This window comes from Pleurodeles waltl, chromosome 7 (assembly GCF_031143425.1).
Source record: "Pleurodeles waltl isolate 20211129_DDA chromosome 7, aPleWal1.hap1.20221129, whole genome shotgun sequence".
In the NCBI taxonomy this organism is placed as follows: Eukaryota; Metazoa; Chordata; class Amphibia; order Caudata; family Salamandridae; genus Pleurodeles; species Pleurodeles waltl.
The window spans coordinates 598,051,573-598,073,837 of record NC_090446.1 but is presented as its reverse complement, the minus strand read 5'-3'; the positions used below and the strand labels follow the sequence as shown (position 1 = coordinate 598,073,837).

At 44.1% G+C, this 22,265-nt stretch overlaps 1 protein-coding gene across 1 annotated transcript in view; it reads right to left on the bottom strand.

The window, feature by feature from the left end:
• The window catches only part of LOC138247286 (amiloride-sensitive sodium channel subunit beta-like), a 139,124-nt gene that overhangs the window by 2,464 nt on the left and 114,395 nt on the right, over nt 1-22,265 (bottom strand). Inside the window, exons 8-9 of the mRNA XM_069202001.1 lie at nt 12,869-12,933; nt 3,745-3,820 (exon numbers count right to left, since the gene is read on the bottom strand). Coding sequence (XP_069058102.1) covers nt 3,745-3,820; nt 12,869-12,933 — 141 coding nt within the window. The remainder of the gene's footprint in view (nt 1-3,744; nt 3,821-12,868; nt 12,934-22,265) is intronic.

The window sequence follows — 22,265 nt, the reverse complement described above, 5'->3', positions numbered from 1 at the left end:
ACAAATTGCCGTAGTAGACAAGGGTTTTGATGTTTGTCACTCCTTAACAAGGCTTGAAATAGTCAATCGGCTGTGTGATAATCCTTGTTAGGTACTCTTAGACATAGAGCCTCATTTACAAGGCCCTAGCCGCACACTGATTTACAAGTCTGGGAATGCACAGATTCCTATGCCACTTAATATTTCTCCCTGTTGTTCTTCTTTCTATGTGTGCCACATTCTGCAGCACACATAGAAAGAGGAAAACACTATTTGTGATTGTTTTTGTGCTGGAAGGTTTCCCTTCCTGCACAAAAAACAGTCATCCCCACAGTGCAGCCTGCGTTAGCGCCTGTTTTGGTGCTAGGCAGCAATTAGTGCACTAGCACAGGGGGAGAGGACAGAAATGCACCATAGCTTGTAAATACAGGTGCATTTCTGCCTGTTCCAGGTGGTGCAGGGCGACGCCACAGGCCTTGTACATGAGGCCCATAGTATTTTGTTCTTCTAGCTGTAGTTTTCTGCACATTTGTAATTGTATGACTGTGTGCCTCGTGGTTGCCTTGTGGAACAGCTTACACTCAGTACAGTACGCCTGTGTTGGTTATGGTGACAAGCCAATGATCAATGCTATATTCCTGATTGGGTCATTGGGAAAAAGTATGTTGAATCCCCTAGATCTTTTCAATTTGTAATAAACATGTATGACAACGGCAGTAGAAGTGGCTTATTTATTGTGAAAAAGATTTGTTGAAGTCAATAGGCATTTAACAGAGGATTGTGATCACAAGGTGCTATGGCCTGTAGACATATAACCTCAAAGAATGCCACAGTAAGCAAGGGCTTTGGTGTTGGTCACGCACTCTGACAAACCCTTGGGTTTGAATATTTTCACTGTGAAGATTCTCGTTAGGCTTTTTTGAGAGGGTTTGCATATTGTTTTACCAACTGTAATGTTGCCCATGTTTGTAATTATTTGCATGATGGCTGCTATCTTATGTTCAATTCAGTGGGCTGTGGGTTATGGTGTTAATCAGTTGATAAGTACTGTAGGTCACATTGGTTCATTGGTAAAAGTTATGTCAGATTCAACAGAGTTGATTGGTTCACTATGAAAAGATATGACAAAGCTAGAGGGCCCGACTTATTTGTTGTGCAAAACATGTGCTAAGGGTGGTTTTATTTCACTGTGCTAAAGCCTGTACACAGGTTTTTTATTACATGGACTCTCACAGATTATTGTAGTAGGCATGGGTTGTGTTTTTGGTGTCCCACTCAGAGAAACCATGGGGATAGAAGATCTTCACTTAGACAATCCTTATCAGGCTGTTTTAGGACGATTTTATGTTGTTTAAACAACTGTAATTTCGTACATATATGTGGGTTTATGACAGTATACCCGGTGGATGGCTTGTTGGAAAGATTGAGCTCAATAAAGTAGGTCAGAGTTGGTTCTAGTGAAAAGCCAGTGATCAAGCTGTAAACCCGGTTTGTCCACTGGGCAAAGGTATTCTTGATGTCATATATCTGCTCTGTTTATAATGAAAATCTATGATTAAGTCAGTTGGCCTGATTTTTTTGTTATAAAATTCATTTGTTAAAACCAATAAGCCTTTAGTGACTTTTGCTCAACCATCTGCGACTGGTCTGTAAGATTGTCATTTGTAGTCTGCTTCTATCTGTGGCAGCAAAATGCATGGGCAAATCAGTCGGCCAACCTCTGTCATTGGCTTCCTTGCCATGTGCGTGACAGCCTTTGTCTTAACACAGGTGTCCATGCACCTAAAAATAAGTGCACCTCAGTTATAGGGCTGATGAGCCAGTTCTTTAGTTTTCCATGTTCTCTTTTTATAGTTCCCCTTCTTATTTCTTTTCTTCTCCTCTTTTTATGTTTTAGAAACTACTACAACATCCCTGTTAGTGGTGCTTGCGTGTTGCTCATTTTATCTGCAGTGCTCCACATCCTACCCATCCTCCTCCTCTAAATCAGGAAAACTTTCTGGAATGGTATTGAACATTGTGTATCAGTGTTTTATCATTCCAAGTTGGCCAACGCATTGGTTTCAATTGTGGCAGCCATGCTGGAACATTAAAATAGTGATCAATTATGTACAATGCCATTGAAAAAAGACCACCCACTACAATGCTTAATTGTATTTGTCATTATGTGCATATGCCCTCCATGTATAGGCAGCAGCCTGTTTCCTTATTTCTACTTTTATTCTTTTAATTTACCTTGCATATATTGTTGAGTTTGTGTTTGATTGTTGTTGTGTAAGTTGGTGAATGCAAGAATAAGTTAGTGGATGGATGAACAAATATATTTGCACAAACTAAGTGCCATAGTGCACCCATAGTGACCAATCAAGTGCCTAAATCCATCAACGACAGAAAAAATATTTTCATTTATAAACCAGACCTATTGCCATTGCTAATGCTTACTTAAACTGCTTCTGCATTGGCATTTGTGAATCTGGCATAGTTAAGCATTGGCAAAGCCAGCAAGTGTGCCTGGACAGGCTGATATAAAGGTCAATTTCGGACATGTTTTTATTGTAATCGTATGCCACAAAAAGTAAAAAAGAAAATATGTCATCATATAACTTAGTTACCATATAATTGCAATGTAAAAACCAATACTAATATGACTACATTAATTGTGATTTATTTAAATAACAGACCTTCCAATTGCTCCATACATTACTTTTGAGTCTATTGTTTGTACAAGGAAGGAATTAATCTCAACCTAACAAAGCACTAAAGTGCAGGCTGCTGCAGTGTACAATGGTCTTTAACACTTTATAAAGGCGACTTAAAAAAGCAGATGGAAAATAAATCCCCATTTAAATGGGCAGCCGAGGATCAGGTATTCTGGTATTTAATGGTAAAAAAATAAAAATCACATTTTGAACCATCTTTGTCACTGAGGAGAAAGGAACTATTCTTAGGTGGTTGTGAAACATGTGCACAGGCTTTGTGTAGTAAAACAAAGTGAAGGGAGAGAATGGGTAAAGTAGGCTGACCTGTTGTCCCATGTTGTGGTGGGCTGAAACAAAATGTGAATGACTGTTGAACAGTCCAATGTGTGAAAGCTGCTGACCAAAAGCCCTTCTGAGTATGTGCATTATGTATTAATGTTTTTCAAAAAACAGTAGACTGGTGAAACAGCTAAAGCTCTCTCAAAGACAAGACCTAAAAATTGCAAAGTTTCAAGGCTCCTGCATCCACAACTCTACACAGGCCTAAACACAACCACAGTCTTGCAACATTTAAATTAAGTATATCAAACCTCCAATCCGGCATGGTGCAATTGCATTGGGTCACATTAATTACTTCAGCACGATTGAAAGCGGTGAGTGATACGGGCACAACTGCTGTCATCACGAAGCGTTGTACTCAACTTGCATTCTGAAAACTATGTGCGAAGAGAGACGCCATTTTTACACAGGGTGACTAACCCCAGACCAACGGAAGGAATATGAACTGTGGACTACAGAGGAAACAATTAAGCTTAAATTGATTAAATATTTATGATAAGGTGAGTGTGTCTTTTCTTCATGAAAATATTTAATAGCAAGAAACATTTTTAATAAGTTTTAAATATTTGATGCCATGTTGATGAGATGTACCCTTGCGGTAAGGAGGTGTGTGCTTGTATGTGTGTGCAGGGTGTGCTGTGGGAGTGAGGGACAGAGAGCAGGATCTGGAGTTCAGAGGATGGAGAGGGAAGATTCAGCACATGGCTTCAGGGTCTCAGTGGCTCACCTGCATGGCCGGGGTCTCCTCAATGAGTTCATAGTTCAGCTGCTGATAATAAACCACAAGTTTCACTACATTGTCTCTGAAAAACAAAAATAGAGTAGAAATAATCAAACCACGCACTTACAAAAGATTAATTGAAACCCGAAGGATTGCGCCTGCTATCTCACCACTTCCTGGCATCAGCCGCCTGTTCCCCAGCGCCGTCGTGGGCTCTCTCATTCACTGCCAGCCTCACCTCTCCTTCACCTAAAGTAATCTCACTCCTTCTTGAATGTAGACATCTTGCACCTTTCAAGGTTTGCCCACTTCCACCCTGACGCAGCACCCATAGCTTTAGGCTCATCTCTCGGTGACCCAGGCTGTCAGTTTTGCTGAAGATTAGCCCTTGTGCAAGACATATTAATGATAATCTATCAGCGTTTTCGCACAATTGGGCTTTTTTTGCTGAAAGTTGAAGCCTGTGCACCTCTAAATGACACTGCACCACGTAAGTCGAAGCTCAAGGTGACACGTGTACACAGCCCTGCCAGGTTTCTGAGGTCCATGCCTAACGTGCTGTTCCAGGCCAGTTTTTTTCTTTGAATTCTGGGACCTGTAGTTTTGCTTATTGCCATCATCATCAAACAGGATTACGAGCCCCGCAATTCAAAATAAAAAAAACCTGACCTGGTGCAGAATGTCATGCATGGGCAACTTTGCAGCTATGCACGTACAGTGGACATAAGGGGGCAAACACTTCTAGGGTACCATATAAAAAGTTGTTGAAGAGTGCGGATTCGAAGGGGCATGGCATGCCCCTACTTTTCTAATTTATGAAAAGCTGTACATTTTGTAAAAAGACAGCCGTCCCGGACCATCATTTCCAACAATTTAAAACGCACTTCAGCACAAACAATGGACAAGTGATCTCTCCTCCCATAATACAGGTAAATTATTCCTATTATGTGACTGAACCTTAGGTGGATATCTGTGCAAAGAAATTTATACCAGGAGTGTGCCTCGATTGCAGTTCTCATGTAAGCCTAAAAAATGTTCACTCATGTTTTCTGTGTTGTAAAGGACTAAATTGTATTCAGCATGATGCACGCGTGACCTTATTAGCATTTATGTGGTCGATGATATCATCGGAATGCAACCCATTGTAAATAAGATGATTCGCAATATTTTTGGCCATTGGTCCAATGCAACGCAGCAGGTTTGCACTCAGCAGTGCATTGTGTGACTCTTTCTAAATCTTCCCCAAAATTACCCATCACCTGTCTCCTCACCCATACACTCGGGTGAACACAGGCCCAATCTGGTGTTCAGTTGAGTTATCCACTCGCCATTGGAGGGCCCCGTGGAGAGCAGACACGGTCTAGTCCCTCCACAGGAGCTTTTGGGAGGGGAAGTGGCGTCAAGGGGACAGGATTGGGCTAGGGTGGCAGGGTTGGGAATTGGACAAAGGGTTAAATAGGGTGAGGTGGGATGGACCGGCCTCTTCCGCGCCAGCCTATTGCGTGGTCGGAAGATTGGCCACCCACCCGCCCTACATGTGGAAAGGTTTCAGGGTGGGGGTGCTGTGTGGATCGTGTGGGTGTTTGGTGAATGCCAGTTAGGGCAGGTTGCTGACAGGGTTTGTGTGGCAGAAGATGGGAGAGGGTAGAGAGTCAGACGCGGGCCTGGTCACCCTTCCAGGAGGGAGAAAGAAGCAGGTGAAGGATGATAGCATGGGAGATGTCCGAAGCAGGCAGGGGATGAAAGGAAAAGGGGGATGTGTGGGTGAATTGAAGTGGAATATGGGTGAACAGAGGCAAATTGAGGGAATGAGTGAAAAGGAGGACTGGGGAGAAGTTTCAAAGGGGTGGAGTTTTAAAAGTTAGTTTGAAGTTGAGTATGTATAATGTTATGTATAACTGGCGATCCTATCCTAAATAAATGGCATTTTGCACTACGTAAACACTGTGACACTCACTGTGTCCCGAATAACCCACAAACTGAGATAAACTGAAACAGAAAAACCCTCACGACCTACCACTGAGTTGTGCCCTTTCCTCTCCTTGATACTCTGGAACAACAGGTTTTAGACAATACTCACAATCCACCAGAAGCAGCAAACTCTGGCACCACCAGAGGAAAGACAAGTCAAGCGCCCTGGAGCGCACCTGACCTCGCAGCCTGCAGAGTGGAATGTTCTGGAAAAGCGCCTCAGAACAATCCAATAACGAGGCCTCGAATCCTGCCAAAAAATCTACAACCACATTAAAAATCCTGCCAACGCACCCGTCTTCGTGTCAATGAAATGCATCATTGACTTAAGCATTTGCTGCTAAGAAATTATTGTAACTAGTAGGTCACAGGTTCAAATCCGAGGCGGGCAACTCCGCCTTTGTCCTTTTAAGGTCAACATTCTGACCCTCATTACAAGGCCAAAGCAGCTAAAATGTCCAGGTGAAAAACAGCACGTGTGGAAAGTAACCTGCAAGATTAGTGCTGAAACACTGACTCCCTATGCCATTCCAGTTTCTCAAGGACAATCTTGTAATGGCCCACATTCCCACAATCCATAAGTGTCCAGTTGTGTAACAATAATGCTATTTGCTGGACTATGAAATTGTTAAACTGAGGTCACAAGTGCAATATTAAAAAACCCTCCTCATTGTTACCAACAGCTAAGGCCCTCATTTGTGGTTTTTTGGCATAGGGAAGCACACCAAGTCACCTTACTGAGCTGCCCTGCCTTAAAGTGAAGGGGCGGGAATGCACTGTATCTATGCGATTCCTGTTTTTCCCCACCGCGCTGGCACCGTTTCTGCAGCCCATCGATAATGTTGCAAGGGTGCCTGTGTTGTTGGCAGGATTGTTTAAGTGCAGGAAGGGGCGCCTTCCTGCACAGAAACAATCCATAGAGGCGTTTTCCTCTTTCTATGTGTGCTGCATCTGCAGTACACATAAAAAGAGGAAAAGCATTGGCAAAGCCAATAGGTCTCGCCTTTGGGACTTTTTCTGTTGTTTCTGTTTTACAGTAGTTACATGTACATTTTGTATTTATTGTTTGTGTTGATCCAATATTGCTGCAAGGCACGCTGTGGAACATGCCAGTCACAGCTTTTTTCTTACGTAGATAGCTCACTGCTTCTGTTGCAGAAATTTTGGATTGAGCTGTATGTCTGAAGTTACAGACTTTGAATTCAGATGTATCTGACATGTTTACGCTGCATGCATATTTCTTATATGTGAAGTTTAGGATTATCAAACACTTGTCTCCAAATTGCAGTGTAACTATTGTGGACTTGTGAAGCAAACAGGTGGTTCTCCTTGTTTCTTGGTAGTGCTTTCCATACCCTTTATGAGACCTAAAGCAATAGAGTCCCTAGTTTGGTTGCAATATTTCCATAGCAGTCTATAACACTGGCAAGGTCGGCAAAACCTCCTATTTGCATCGGGTTCCTGAGCATCCTTTGAAGCTCATGGTTTAAGCCACTTGCATATGACGTTCCTGGGGTTTGAGGACCTGGTGGGTGCACAGTACACAATAACATAGGTGTTGCAGAGAGCGTGAGAAGAAATGGCAGCGACATTCGCAGGTACTTGTTATCTTTTGGGGTAGGAAGTATTACTTATTATATGGCATCCACCTAAGAGTGACAAAGAAGCAGCCCGCTGTAGATACCTCTGTTAAATTACCCAAGAACATATAGAAATATCGAGGAGAGACAGTGAAGCGATACATTGGAGGCACTGCTAAACCACTAGGATGCATTATATGGAGTTTAGGAGGAGCAACAGAGAAATTTACAAAAAGCATTTTCAAACCTCAATGGTACAATTTCATTTAGAGTAGAAGGTCGACAATAAGATAAACAGAGACGTCATCTCTCAGTAATCGGACAGCAACGCAGAAGTGAATACCTCTTCTGTGCACATCTGTGCGTACACGCCCTCCAGCCTCTCTATGTCACTAAGAGAATGGATGATGTCCATGGACACTCCAGAGGTACTACGGCCCACGGCCATGATGTCCTGTGATGAGCTGGTGTAAGCCATTTCCACTTCAGGGTTTCTACTCTCCCAAAACACATGATTCACAATGGAGACGGGGCTCCTTGCGCAAACCAATTACTTATCTTCTTAAGGAAATACAAGGGGTTTAAAACGTGTCTTCACTCAGGCTTACACTGACATATTGAAAACTAGTAAAATAAACAGAAAGACTGGGCAACGCTTTAAAATGAGTACCAAACATTCAAATATATTTTAACTTGAGAGCTTTCTGCCTTTCTTTGATTTATGCACTCCACTAGTGTAGCCTCGACAGTGGTCGAAGTACATTAAAACAAGGTAGAGTCTGGGACTGCTCCGGAGCGTGACGAGGGATCCCGTAGCCACTACATTCCTCGACAATCATTGCTATCAGATGAAGTGACATATATTATGATAGGGTACAGGCCAAGTGGCTCAATTCCTTTGTAAGTGCCAAGCATTGTTAAATTGCAAGGGCGGCCAGGTTCAAGTGTCCGCATTGGCTCAAAAACATATGAATTGAGCAAAAAACCTAATCGCCCTGTGAAAAAAATCATGTTAAGTGCTCCAATATCTTCAGGTCGAGTTTGAAAGAATCACAAGGAGAAGTGGGAAGGGCTGCAATGCCTCATGCGCTCCCCGGAATCCTGGCAAAACAGCACAAGCTATGAAGTGGGAGTTGGGACCACAATGATGAACATTAATAAAAGTAAAAAAAACTGTGCATCAGACAAACGATAAATAAACAAACAATTAAGACCACATGTAACAGGGGCAGCCTCACTGGGAGGGAACGAAACACCAAAAGGCGAGATAATGACAACAAAGGGACCATAGAAATGCAAGATTGAACAAAGGGCACTACAAGGAACTAATGAGAAACGATGGGCGTGCAGAAAGCCCACAGAGAGAGATACACCATGTTTTCCAAGACAGAGCATAACCACTGCCTAGGCTTGACCTAAAAAATGAGACAAAATAAAGATATTTCTCCTTGTTACGGCTGCCCTGTGGAGGCGTAAGATTTTGACGCTTTCCCAGGATTACAGGCCCTTTTAAATCTGGGAATGCGTCAAAACCCATGGGAGTTGGGTGGGAACCCACACGACAATACTCATGGAGCGCCTCCCTTGAGCAGAGTAAGGCGACACAGCGATTTCCGTTGCGTTGCTTTACTGAAGATTTATGAGGCCACTCAAAGTCATGCAATGTGGCTTTGCGTGGCTTCATGAATCTGGCTCAGAGCCTTGGGTCATGCATGTACCACTTTGCATGGTGCAAACGTGATGCAAGGCTCATAAATATGCCCCCACATATGGCACAACTCCAAGGCAAGACATTCTGAGAGACTTTGTCCTTAAACATTTTGCTCTAGAAACCAGACTGCACCCTACCTCACCACTTTTTTACAATGACAACCCAACTCTTACCCTGCCCATTTATACCACACTACCATTATTATTACGATTGTCACTAGAATGACATCTGCTGTCAATCCTATTGGTGCCAGAGCTCTAATGACCTAGTTTTCGACTCATTTCTTGAGTGTCTCACTCAACTGAGGCTAAGCAATTCCGGGTTTATTTATACATTTCTCCCTTGACAATAGGCTACATTATGGCCAAGGCAACTAAAATGATGTGGCAAAGAAAGACCAGGGTATGTTCCAGGGACTAAATTATGTGGCAACAAAAGCCAAATCCTGTAGCCAAATATGGCACATTGTGTGGCAATATTAATTTGAAATTAAAACAATTTAATACTGCCTGTGCATATGTTTCACCTCATTACTACCAGTGTGACACCTGAATACAATACACGGCAACTAAAAGGCCCCCAGTAGCATTTTCCAGATTGTCAGCCACTGTGTGGTACAGCATGTGTCCGTTTTTTAAAGTAACTTTAGATCGAAAGAGCTAGAAATAGTTTCGATGTGGAAATCAGCTAATCATGCGTTAGATGGTGGATTTGTTTTGGCATAAACCTGTATTTGATGCGCAGCATTAAATACAAGAGTATGCGGAAAACACCATGGTAGCAGAATCCCATAAATCCAGCAGCTTTAATTGTGGTATTGTAGTCTTACAAGTTTAACGTATTCGCTCTTTTTCGCTTAATTCACGACAAATGCTTCCTTTGAGCTCATCAGAGAAATGAAGCAAGTGTACACGCCTAGCTTCACCGGGGGCAGGGACGTGAGAATGAGAAGACGCCGGTGTGTAGGAAGGGGAACACACAGCCTCCCTTGCAAACCGGGGTGGAAGGCGAGTGGCGCCCAGTGCACAGGGCCAGGGCAAGCACTCCTTTGCAGAAAAAACCATCTGGCACTTGTCAATTGTAATAAGCGAGTTGCAAACAAACTGGCAAACGAAATGTACTGCCTTTTTGATAAGATTAAAGAAAATTATTATTCTATTGGAATCTTTTATCGCTGTGCTCAATATCTAGCCTGTGTTTTAACATGGAGTTTAGAACTGCTAATTAGGCAACGTGTGAGGTAAATTCAGGGAAAAACCGCTCAACAGCCCATGAAATGGAGACCCGGACAGCCCTCCACGCATACACTGATCTGCCAGACCAGCCCTTCTGGCACTGCCTTGTTGTCCTTTTGGCCAGTCCGACCCTACTCATTAGCAATTAACAACATTTTCCTCAAAAAGGTATTTATTTGTGTAATACAAAGGTACTGTATGTCACAGATTCCAACAATGTACCTCACGTCACACAGCATGATAAAATTCAAATTTGAAGAAAACTATTTTTTTTCGTGGTCAGTTCTCTAACACTATTCTGTGGTACAATCCAATTAAACACGTCACCACTGATTGGTTTTGTCTCATTGCCGCTGAACAATGCTATCAGATGTTCCTTTTAACTGAAAAATGAGAATAAAAAAACTGAAATCACCCTAAAGTCAACTGTTAAATTCAGAAATCATAGAAAACATGTACCTCTGTTTCTGCATTTAACCCTCCCATTTCCACAGAGCACTGAATGGTGATGTTAGCAAGGGTGGAAATACAAAAAATGCGACTAGAACCACTTTTTTAAAGCCTATCATGCACATGTGGCTCGGGCTGCACATCAAAATGAACTCGGAGGCAAATGGGACTGAAATTGAGACAAATGGAAACAAAAATAACGTTGGGACGCTGAACTTTGAAACCATTAGGGCTACCTTTGGCCACGGTATTCTCTCTGAAGACAGCTGAGCTTGGAGTATAGTAGACAATTCACCAGTAAAAAACATGAAACTTTGCATTCAGTGCAGACGGTGCTTCGTTTGTGCCAGTGGTTTCTGGGGGCCTGCACTTACTTTTGGTTACTGGGATTCATTGTTCTTCATCGGACTTTGACCAAGAGTAAGCGGAGGAGGACAGGAGCGGGAGAAAGAGAGGAAAACAGTGAGGAAGGGACAAAGGAGTGATGGAAAAGAACCTGCAAGAAGAAGCTAAACAGACCTGAGGTGCTGGGTCGACGAAGAAAGAGGCAAGAGTTGGAATCAAGATGAGGGAGCCTTGGGGTTCAGCGGATCTGATATCCGCAAGTCCCTTTGGGGGACCTCTAAAAAAACCTTGAGCCCCCTCACTTATGTTTTTCAGAAATGAGGCACTCGGACCTCCTCATTCTCAGAGGATCAATTCAGAGGCAAAATACTGGCTTTTGTATACAGACAATATCTATTCTGTTATTTGCTGCTGCTACTCTGTTGTTTTTGTCTTATGTATTTAGTTAAATAAAACGGCAGCGGCGCGGTCCCACACAACAGGACACAGCCAAATCTTCCACAAATATCCATCAACCAAGAAACAAGCTTTGTGTCTTTCATCCAATTGGAAGAAGCGCAAAAGGAGAGAACCACGTGGTGTGACACTAATTGAGTATTTTATTTAAGTCCTGTCACCATGGATTCTATTGCCAAGGAAAACAGAGGTGGAGACAAAGAGAAAATGTGTCTATTGCGTTTCACCAACAAAACCCATACAGTAAGTTGTCTGTTATTCTTAATTTTTGCCCTTGGCTAAAGTAAAGGACTGTCAGTATACTGCTAAATAATTTTGCACAACCAAACCACTCTATTTAGCTCATAAATTATTTACCTTAAAGGGCAAATGCCACTAATTCTGGCTTGTTTAGCTGCTGACAGAGAGAAAGGCCTCTGTGTCTTTATTCTGGTGACATCACTTAGGCTTCAGCCAAAGACCTCCAATAAAACGCACTGAAATGTACACAAAGGATGGACTCCAAAAGGCGGGGCAGCTTCATTACTTTTCTTACTACCATAGGTAAAGTGCCCTTTTGTGATTCCAAAGTCAAACTGGTGCCTCCGTTTTTTGGTGCCCTAGCCGACTACCTAGTTGCCACTAATGCCTTGATGTTGCACCAAAGTCGCACCAAAGGCAAACTCGTTTACACTCATGCATGCAACATCAAGGCTTGAGCCTTACCAGATTTTTAGAATTTTCACAGATGATACATTTGCATATAGTAAATGGAACTCATTTACTTTCAGGGCTTAATTTGTGCTGGTGGTTTCTGGTGATCGTCAATGGCACTCATTTTTGGCTCTGGCGCTTATTTTTCATCATCAGACTTTGCCACAGTGCAAAACAGAAAAGATAAAAAAAGGAGAACAAAAGAGTTATAGAAAGACTGGAAAACAGTGACAAAGGAAGAAAGTAAAAGAAAAACACTGCAAAAATGACCTAAACCAAGAGGAGGTGTAGGCTGGTGGAAGAAAGAGGCATGAGATGAAATCAAAACTAGGCAGCCGTTTTACTCCGTATGCGTATGTCTGGCATTTAGCAGTCCTGGGAGGGGAGGGTCAAGGGGGGCGGGGAGCAGAGGGGGTGTTTCAAGGGTGTAAGAAAGACTTTGGGCCCCTACACTTATTTTGTTTTTACAAATTAACAACTGGCCCAACCAAGCTACACCATTCTATGGCTCTAATCGTACTCCACCAACTTACTTCGACTATTACCATGCACAAAACCATGGTAGCAGCTACACAGCACAGCGCCATCTCATGGTGCAGCTGTACAACACTATAGGGGGCGACTGACCTCAAAGACCTGCCCTTAGTTTTTCACACCTTTCCTATGATGGCTCCTACCCACCAGCTCACCTGATGTTGTCTGTGTCCTGACTCGATGTTCTTCTCCTGTTCTCAAGCCTCCGGGAAAAGGAATCCTGAAACATAAAGTATGTTATAGCAGGCTATGTAGTATGATGTGCTACTCCTGTTTCAAACCTGGCCTCTCCCTCTTCTTTAGTCACCCCTAGAGGTGGGCAAGACACTGAAAGTTGGAGCAGACTCGAGCCAGATGTCTACCCCAAGTTCAGGTCGAGTTTCTCGTGGAGCCTCGCACCTAAAACGAGCTGAGATTTCATGTGGTTCTGCCTGTCACCCAGGCTGTAATCTAACGCACCAATAATTAAAGACAAATATGAACTATTGTTGTAAAGCAGGAAAGAGAGAGAGAAAGAGGCCATCTAGTAGCTGGATGCGCAATGTTAAACTAAAACAAGCATGGACAAAGACAATACATCTCTCCTACGCAATTGTGTTTTAGCCGTGTTGTACAAAAGTGTGAGTGCTGTTCAGAATGGCTAAAAGTTAGTGGTGCGGAGTGGTGTGGGGTTGGGTAGATTGGAGTGGGGTAGACTGGGGTAAAGTGGAATAGGGTAGATTGGGTTAGAGTAGAGCGGGTTAGAATGGAGTGGGGTGGAGTGGGGTAGATTGGAGTAGGGAGATGAGTAGATTAGTGTGGTAGATCGGATTGAATTGGGGTGGAGTGGGGTCAATTGGGGTGGAGTAGATTGGGGTAGATTAGAGTGGGGTAGATTGGAGTGGAGTAGGGTTGACTCGAATGTGATATATTGGGATAGATTTGAGCGGAGTGAGGTAGGCTGGAGAAGAGTGGAGTGCAGTGGTTTGGGGTAAAAGGGATTGGGATAGATTAGTTTGGGGGAGATTGGAGAGGAGTGGGGATAAACTATGGTGGAGTAGGGTAGGCTGCAGTGGAGGAGGTTGGAGGGGAGTTAGATAGAGTAGTGGGGGGTAAATTGGGATGGTGTAGGGAAGGTTGTGATGTGGTGGGATAGATTGAAGAGTGATAGATTGAAGTGGGGTAAATTGGGTTAAGGTGGGGTAGAATGGAGTGGAGTGAAGTAGATTGGAATGGAGTAGATTGGGGTAAATTGTAGTAGGTAGATTATGTGGGGTAGATTAGAGTACGTTAGTTTGGGGTGGAGTGGGGTGATGTGGGGTGAATTTGGGTGAAGTGAGTTAGATTTAGCTGGAGTGGGGTACATTTGAGTGACGTGTGGTAGTGCGAAGTGAAGGGGGTAGATTGGGAAGAGTAGAATGGAGTGTGGTAAATTGGGGTAGAGTGGAGTGGGGGTAGATTGAGTGAACTGGAGTTGGGTAGATTGGAATGGGTAGATTGGAGTGGGGTAGATTTGGGTAGAGTGGAATTGGATAGATTGACGTGGAGTCAAGATTAGGGTGGAGTGAGAATGATGGGGGAACAGTTGAGTGTAGTGTGACAGATTAGGGTGGAGTGGGATAGATTGGGTGGATTAGAGTTGGGTAGATTGGAATAAAGTGGGGTAGATTGAAGGTGGGTGTTTGGAGCGAGGAAGACAGGACTGGAGATGGGTAGCATGGGATAGATTGGAGTGGGATAGATTGGAGTGGGGTAGAGTTGGGCTGGGCAGAGTGGAGTGGGGTAGATTACAGTGGGGTGGGGTGGAGTCGGGGAAATATGAAGGAGTTTGGGGGCCCTGTGACAGATGTGTTTTTGGGCCCGCTGTTTCGATCAGATTCGAATTTATGATCCAGTTTCAGCTCTTTCATGCCCTTTTTGGCCAGGTCATTGACAGTGCACAGGCACACTCATCAGAATACTAATTATGTTCACATCTAATATTCAGGGATAGCGACGTGTGCTTTCAGTATTGTAACAAAACAGCAGCTCACTAATTTTACTGCAAATATTCTCTGTTACATTTCTCGTATGCGAGGTCCTGTTTGATCTAAAAGAAACTTTTTAATGGCTGTTGCATAATACATAAACACAACATTTCTCTGCAAAATATCTGTAACTGACTCTCACACATGACCTACATCAATACGTTAAAGGAAAATGATATATAAAAAACACATTTGCAAATTATTCAAGGTCATCAGGGCAAGACTCTGCACAGTAGAGCTGGCTCTATCAGGGCCCTGCTGAAAGGCTGGGGCCCTGGGCAAGAGTCCACCTTGCCGATGCCTTACAATGTCTCTGGGTGAAGTGGAGTAGAATGGGGTAGAGTAGATTGGAATGGAGTAGATTGGGGTTGGGGTGGAGTGGGGTAGATTGGGGTGGAGTGAGTTAGCCTGGAATGGGGTAGACTTGGGTAGAGTGGAGTGTGGTGGAGTTGAGTGGGATAGATTGGGAGAGAGGGGTAGATCAGAGTGATCTGGAGTAGATTGGACTGGGGTGAAGTGGGGCAGAGTGGGGTAGAGTGGAGTGGGGTACTTCGGAGTGTCGGAGTGGAGTATATAGAATTAGGGTAGATTGAGATGTAGTGGAGTAGACTGGGGTGGAGTGGAGTAGATTGGAGTGGACTGGCATAGATTGGAGTGAGGTAGATTGGAGAGGCGTAGATGTGAGTGGGGTAGATCAGAGTGAGGGAGATCAGAGTGGAATAGATTAGAGTAGGGGTAGATTAGGGTTAAAAGGGTAGAATAAGGTGTAGTGGAGTAGAGTGCACTGGGGAAGATTGGAGTAGGATAGATTTGGTAGATTATGGTGAGGTAGACTGCAGTGAAGTGGGATAGTTTGGAATCGAGTGGGGTAGATTAGAGTGAGATAGTTAGGAGTGGGGTAGTTTGCAGTGGATTAGACCAGGTAGATTAGAGTGGAATTGGGTAGAATGGAGTGGAGTAGATTTGGGTATAACAGAGCAGGGTAGATTAGAGTGAGACAGGTGAAAGGGGTAGATTGGAGTTGGGTAGTTTTGGGCGTAGGGGTAGGGTAGATTGGATTGGGGTGGAGTGAGTTAGATTGGAATAGAGTGGGGTAGATATGAGTGGCTTTTAGTAATTTACAGTGAAGTGGAGTGAAGTAGATTGGGTAGAGTAGAATAGAGTGTGGCAGACTGGGGTAGAGTGGAGTGGGGTACATTGGGTGGATTGGAGTAGGTCGATGGAATGGGATGGATTGGGTGGAGTGGAAAGGAGTATGGTAGATTGGGGTTGAGAGGAGTAGGGTAGATTAAGTGGATTGGGATGGGTAGGTTAGAATGGAATGGGGCAGAATGGAGTTGGACAGTTTGGAGTGGAGTGGAGGGAGATAGATTGGGGAAGACTTGATTAGAGACGGGTTGACTGGAGTGTAGCGTGGTGGGGTAGATTAGGGCGGGGTACATTGGGTGGATTAGTGTAGGGTAAATTGGATTGGAGTGGGGTAGATTGGAGAGGGATGATTGGAGTGGGGTAGTTTGAGTGAGGTAGTTTGGAGTGGAGTGGGGTAGACTGGAGTGGCGTGGGTTGGACTGGAGTGGGGGGAGTGAGGTGGGGTAGATTGCAGTGACATGTGGCGAAGTGGTGTAGATTAAACTGGAGTGGATTGTAGTGGAGTAGCTATGGGTAGTTTGGGGTGGGGTAGAGTGGGTGGAGTAGATTGTAGTAGGTTAGATTGGGGTGAAGGGGGTAGTGTTAACTGGAGTTGGGTGGTTTGGGGTGGAGTGGGTTAGATTGGAATGGAGTGTGGTAGAATCGAGTGGGGTAGATTGGAGTTGAGTGGGTGGTCTTGGGTAGCATGGAGTGTGGTGTAGTGGAGTGCGGTAGATTGGAGTTGAGTGTGGTACATTGGAGTGGAGTGGGGTAGATTGTGATAGATTGGAGTGGGATACCTTGTGGTGGACTGTGGTAGGTTGGAGTGGAGTGGGAGGGAATAGAGTGGGGAGGAGTTGGATAGATTGCAGTGGAACTTGGAGTGGGTGGGGTAAATTGGAACAGAGTGGGGTAAATTGGACTGGGGTACATTGGAGTGGAGTTGTTTGGAGTGGGGCAGCTTGGAGTGGATTCAGGCAGATTGGACTGGGGTACACTGGGGTGGGATGTATTGGGATAGACTAGAGTGGATTGGAGTTGAGTGGGGCAGACTAGGGTAGATAGGAGCAGAGTCGGGTAGATATGAGTGGAGTACAGTAGATTGGGGTGGAGTGGGATAGAGTGGAGTGGGGTGGGGTTGACTGGGTGAGATAGGAGTGGACTGGACTGGACTGGAGTGGAGTAAATTGGCATAAAGTGGGATAGATTTGAGTGGTATGGGGTAGATGTGAGTGAGATAGATTGTAGTGGAGTGGGGTAGATTGGATTGTAGTGGATTGGATTGGTGTATATTGGGTTGGAGTGGGATAGATTGGTTTGGAGTGGGGTAGATTGAGTTAGGGTGGGGACGATTGGGTTGGAGTGGGAAAGATTGAAGTTGGGTAGTTTGAAGTGGTGTGGGGTAGATTGGGGTGGGGTGGGTAGATTAAGGTGGGTTTGGGTGGGGAGGGGTATACTGGGTGGAGGTGGGTAGATTGAAGGCAAGTAGATTGGGGTGGATTCTAGTGAAGTGGACTTGGAGAGGAGTGGGTTAGCTTGAGTGGAGTGTGATAGAGTGGAGTGGGGTAAGTAGTGTGGGGTGGAGGGGCAGAGAGATGAGAGGCATGTTGTGTTGTGGAGTGAGTGGCATAGATTGGAGTGACATTGAGTCAAGTTGTGTGGCGTGTTGCAGAGTATCTTTGAGTGGAGGGGCGTAGAGTGGAGTGGCATGTCATGGAGTGTTGTAGAATGGAGTGGTATGACATAGTGTGGAAGGGTACAGGGAGGAGTGGAGAGGCAAAGTATGGAGTATGCTTAATGTGGTTACAAACTTCACCTAGAGAAACACATTTCCATTGAAATGACAATTACATTTGCACCAAAATATGGTTGTACTGCACACAAACGATAATCTGTGCAAATATCACCAAGTGCATTGATGTATTTTGAAAAAAATCAAATATTTGTTTCCACCGCACTTCAGAATTACAAATAAACATGCTTCATTTGTGCTAATTCTGATATTTTCTGAAACATCAGCACAGTCTGTTTTTAGGTTGCAGCCTACCAGACAGTGTGGCTGTCTGGTTTGCGTACAGACATCTTGGGGACTTTCAGAGGGTTGACCTAGGATTGCATTCCACCCGCTGCTTGCTATTGGCTTTGTGGTTTGTAATTCACGTTTTCTTGGTTTCCATTTTCTGGCCTTATTTACTTTAGACTATCCAGGTTCATTTCCTCCCTTCTTTTGCCAAAATCGTCCTTCCACAAACTTGTTTCCTATAAACAGGCCTTTAAATCTGATTTCTTATCTTGTCACATTCATGTGTGTTGGGCATTCAAAGACAGAAGTCAAATGTCAAGCTGTGTCTTCCAGAGAGATTGATGTTTACTTTGCTTATACTGACTTCAAAGTGAGAGCATTTACAGGAAAGAGGAATGCTGATTACTTTCCTCATAGAGTCTGCGGGACACCACACCACAGACATGGCATGTTTAATTACACATGCCTGCAATACAGCAGTAGAGACTTCTTAGTGATACTCACAAATGTGGCATGTTTGCTCAAAGCATCTGAAATGCTGTGGAAACAGTAATGTGCTTCTTTTCCATGTGATATTTCTTCTTTTGCCGCACTGAGAAGGAATGTTTTGTTTCTGAGAGGCACACTTTAAATGGGGCTCAGCCATCACGGTGCGAGTCACTTAGATGTGTGCCTTGAAACTCTGAACTGCGCCTGCTTCCTATTTCAGTGATAGGCGATATCTATGAGCATTCAGAGACTTGGGGCACCTTATGTAGCTTTTCATCTTCTTTGTTTAGCAATTTATTTATTTTTGTTCTAGTGCTGTAAGTATATTTAGGGGCCCCCAATTAAGACACTAACCAAGGCTTATGCTGTGGCAAATATGAACAAGCATTTGCAATGCAACGGGTCTCGCATTTGCTCGAGTTAGAGCTGTTAGCGTTGTAAACTCCTACCGGACTTTTCTTGCCATACAAATTGAAAGAAAAAAACTGAGCACGATTGTGTTATGTAAAAGGCAACGCAATCGCGCTGAAATTGAAAACCAAAAAACCCAGCGCAATTGTGCTGCGTTGAAAATAAAAAGATAAAGTAGTCTGGAAACCAGGCTGAAAACATGGAACCTTGGAAGGGCTAAACACCGGAAAAGGCATGACGTATGCATGCTTTTCAATATGAAATCAAGCAGATTTTTAAATGGCAAGCCCACGAACCAATTAAAGTAACAGGTGTGACATGAGCATGGTTAAAAGCCCAAAGAGAGATTACAACAGGGTTGGAGCGCTTGTGTGCTCGACCCTAAAAACTAGCACCAGGAGAAAAATAGAAATTAACTTGGAGCTGTGCTACACAAGACTAAACGTTAATTATGGCTAATGTTGGCATGTCTGTCTTATTTGTCATATAATTTACATTAATTTTCACACATTATTGTTAGTGTGCTGTAAACTTATATTAGTAAAACTGTATGTCTGTGCCATTTCAATTGAAGATGTGTTGTCTGTAATGGCAGTGCGCTATCACAAAATGCATACTTCACTTTACCCCTCTCCGCTCTACCATGCACCAATCCACACTACAACATGCCACACTGCGTCACTGCACTCTATGCCACTTCACTCTACACCACTCTATTCTATGCTAATGCACTCTATACCACACCACTCTGCTATGCGCCTCTGCACTTTGCACTCTATGCCATTTCACTCTGCATCATTCCACTCTGCGCCATTCACCTCTGCGCCATTCTACTCTATGCCATTCTATTCTGCATCACTGCACTCTTTGTCACCCCACTCAAAGCCAACACACTCTACTCTGTACCACTACACTCTAGGCCAGTGCACTCTATGCCAACCCACTCCACGCCACTCTAATCTAATTTGCACTCTACGCCACAGTACTCTACCATGCACCATTCCACTCCACTCTGAAACAATCTACTCTATGCCACTTCACTCGGTGCCTCTCCACGCTACTCTGCACCACTGCAGTCTACTCTGCACTGTACGCCAATTCACCCTTCACCTCTTTACTCAGAAAACAAACGCATTCTATGCCACTGCACTCTAGGCCAATCTACTCTGCACCTCTGCACTCTATGCCACTATACTCTACACTGCAACACTTTACACCACTGCACTCTACACCTCTCTATTCTGCTCTGCACCACTGTATTCCAGGCCACTGCTTTCCATACCATTCTACAATGTACCACTCTACACCACTATACTCCATGCCAATGTACTCTTCGCCCTTCTACTATACACCACTGCCCTCTATGACAGTCTATTCTGCAACACAGCACTCTCTGCCCCTGCACTCTGTACCCCTGCACTCTATGCCCCTGCACTCTACACCCCTACATGCTGCAACACTCCACTCTATGCCACTTAGCAAATTGTTAAGCCCTGACATGGCCTCTTTTGCACAACAGCATCAAGTCCGTATTAAGCATTATAAACAATGTTGTTGTGCATTCTAACTCTAGTAGGTGGCGGGAGCAATCGCTTTGTCCTAAAATGTTTACACCATTTTTGTCCCTTTGCACAGTAACCTGTGGAATTTTGTTTGCTACACAGATTGCACGGTCTTTGTTACTCTAGGATCACATATCCAGCTGTCAATTTTGTAATAGACCCTAACCTTGTGCTCATATGTAAGAAACAGGGAAGCCAATGGTTTTAAATTAGTCAGAACCCCCATACTTTTTTATCTTGTTCTGTTCATGATTTTAAGATAAGGTTTGGCAATGTTGTGTGGCCACACGGTGTTTAGATTGCCTGAAGCAGAGATTTATTGGTTTTATAAGTATTGTATGGTGATCACTTGGTGGATTTTATGTATGTTTATGGTTTTTATTAACTAATAAACTATATATTTAATTTGAACACTCTATGCCACTGCGCTTCCCTCCGCACCACTCTACTCTGTGCCACTGCACTCTACTCTGCTCCACTCTTCTCTGAGCTACTGCACTGTACTCTGCACCACTCTACTCTATACCACTAAACTGTACTCTGCACCACTCTACTCTATGCCACTCTACTACACTCTACGCCAATGCACTGTAAGCCACTACTCTACATAGCTCCCCTCTACACCACTGCATTCTAACCCCCTCTGCACCACTGCACTCTATAACACTGCAATCTATGCCAAATCCACTCTAATCTGCTCTCCACCACTACCCTCTATGACACTGCAGTCTACCTTGCACCACTTTAACCGCTCCATTCTATGCTGCTGCTTCACCCTATGGCACTGCACTCAATGCAAATGCACTCTACACCACTTTACACAAAACCAATACACTGCACTAATCTAGTTTGCACCACTGCACTATATGCCACTATGCTCTACTCTGCAACTCTCTACACCACTGCACTGTACACTATTTCACTCTATGTCACTTTACTGTGCGCCACTCTATGCCACTGCACTCTATTGCATTGCACTCTATGCCACTCTACTCTACACAACTGCAGTCTAAACCACCCTACTCTGGAACACTGCACTCTACAACATTGAACTCTACACACTCTGCTTTATACCAGTGCACACTGTGCCATTGCACTCTATTCTACAAAACTCCACTGTACTGTACGCTAATGCACTCTATGCCCCTCTAATCTACTGTGCACCACAGCACTCTATGACACTGCACTTTGTCACTTCACTCCATGCTGCTCTACTCTGCACCCCTCTACTCTATGCCAGTGCACTCTACCCCACTCTACTATCCATCACTGCACTCTTTGCCAGTACAATCTACACCACTATTCTATGTCACTGCACTCTACTCTTCATCACTCTACCCTGCACTACTGCACTCTAAGCCACTTCATTCTACTCTGAAACAATCTACTCTACTCCACTCCACACCACTGCACTCTACGTCACTGCAATCTACACCACTACTTTATGCCATTGCATTCTACCCTGCACCATTCCACTCTACGCCACTTCACTCTACTCTGAAACAATTTATTCTACACCACTGCACTTTGCTCCACTGTGAGAAAGTAGCCTCTTTCTAGCCTTGTTACCCCCACTTTTGGCCTGTTTGTGAGTGTATGTCAGGGTGTTTTCACTGTCTCACTGGGATCCTGCTAGCCAGGGCCCAGTGCTCATAGTGAAAACCCTATGTTTTCAGTATATTTGTTATGTGTCACTGGGACCCTGCTAGCCAGGACCCCAGTGCTCATAAGTTTGTGGCCTATATGTATGTGTTCCCTGTGTGGTGCCTAACTGTCTCACTGAGGCTCTGCTAACCAGAACCTCAGTGGTTATGCTCTCTCTTTACAAATTGTCACTAACAGGCTAGTGACCAATTTTACCAATTTGCATTGGCATACTGGAACACCCTTATAATTCCCTAGTATATGGTACTGAGGTACCCAGGGTATTGGG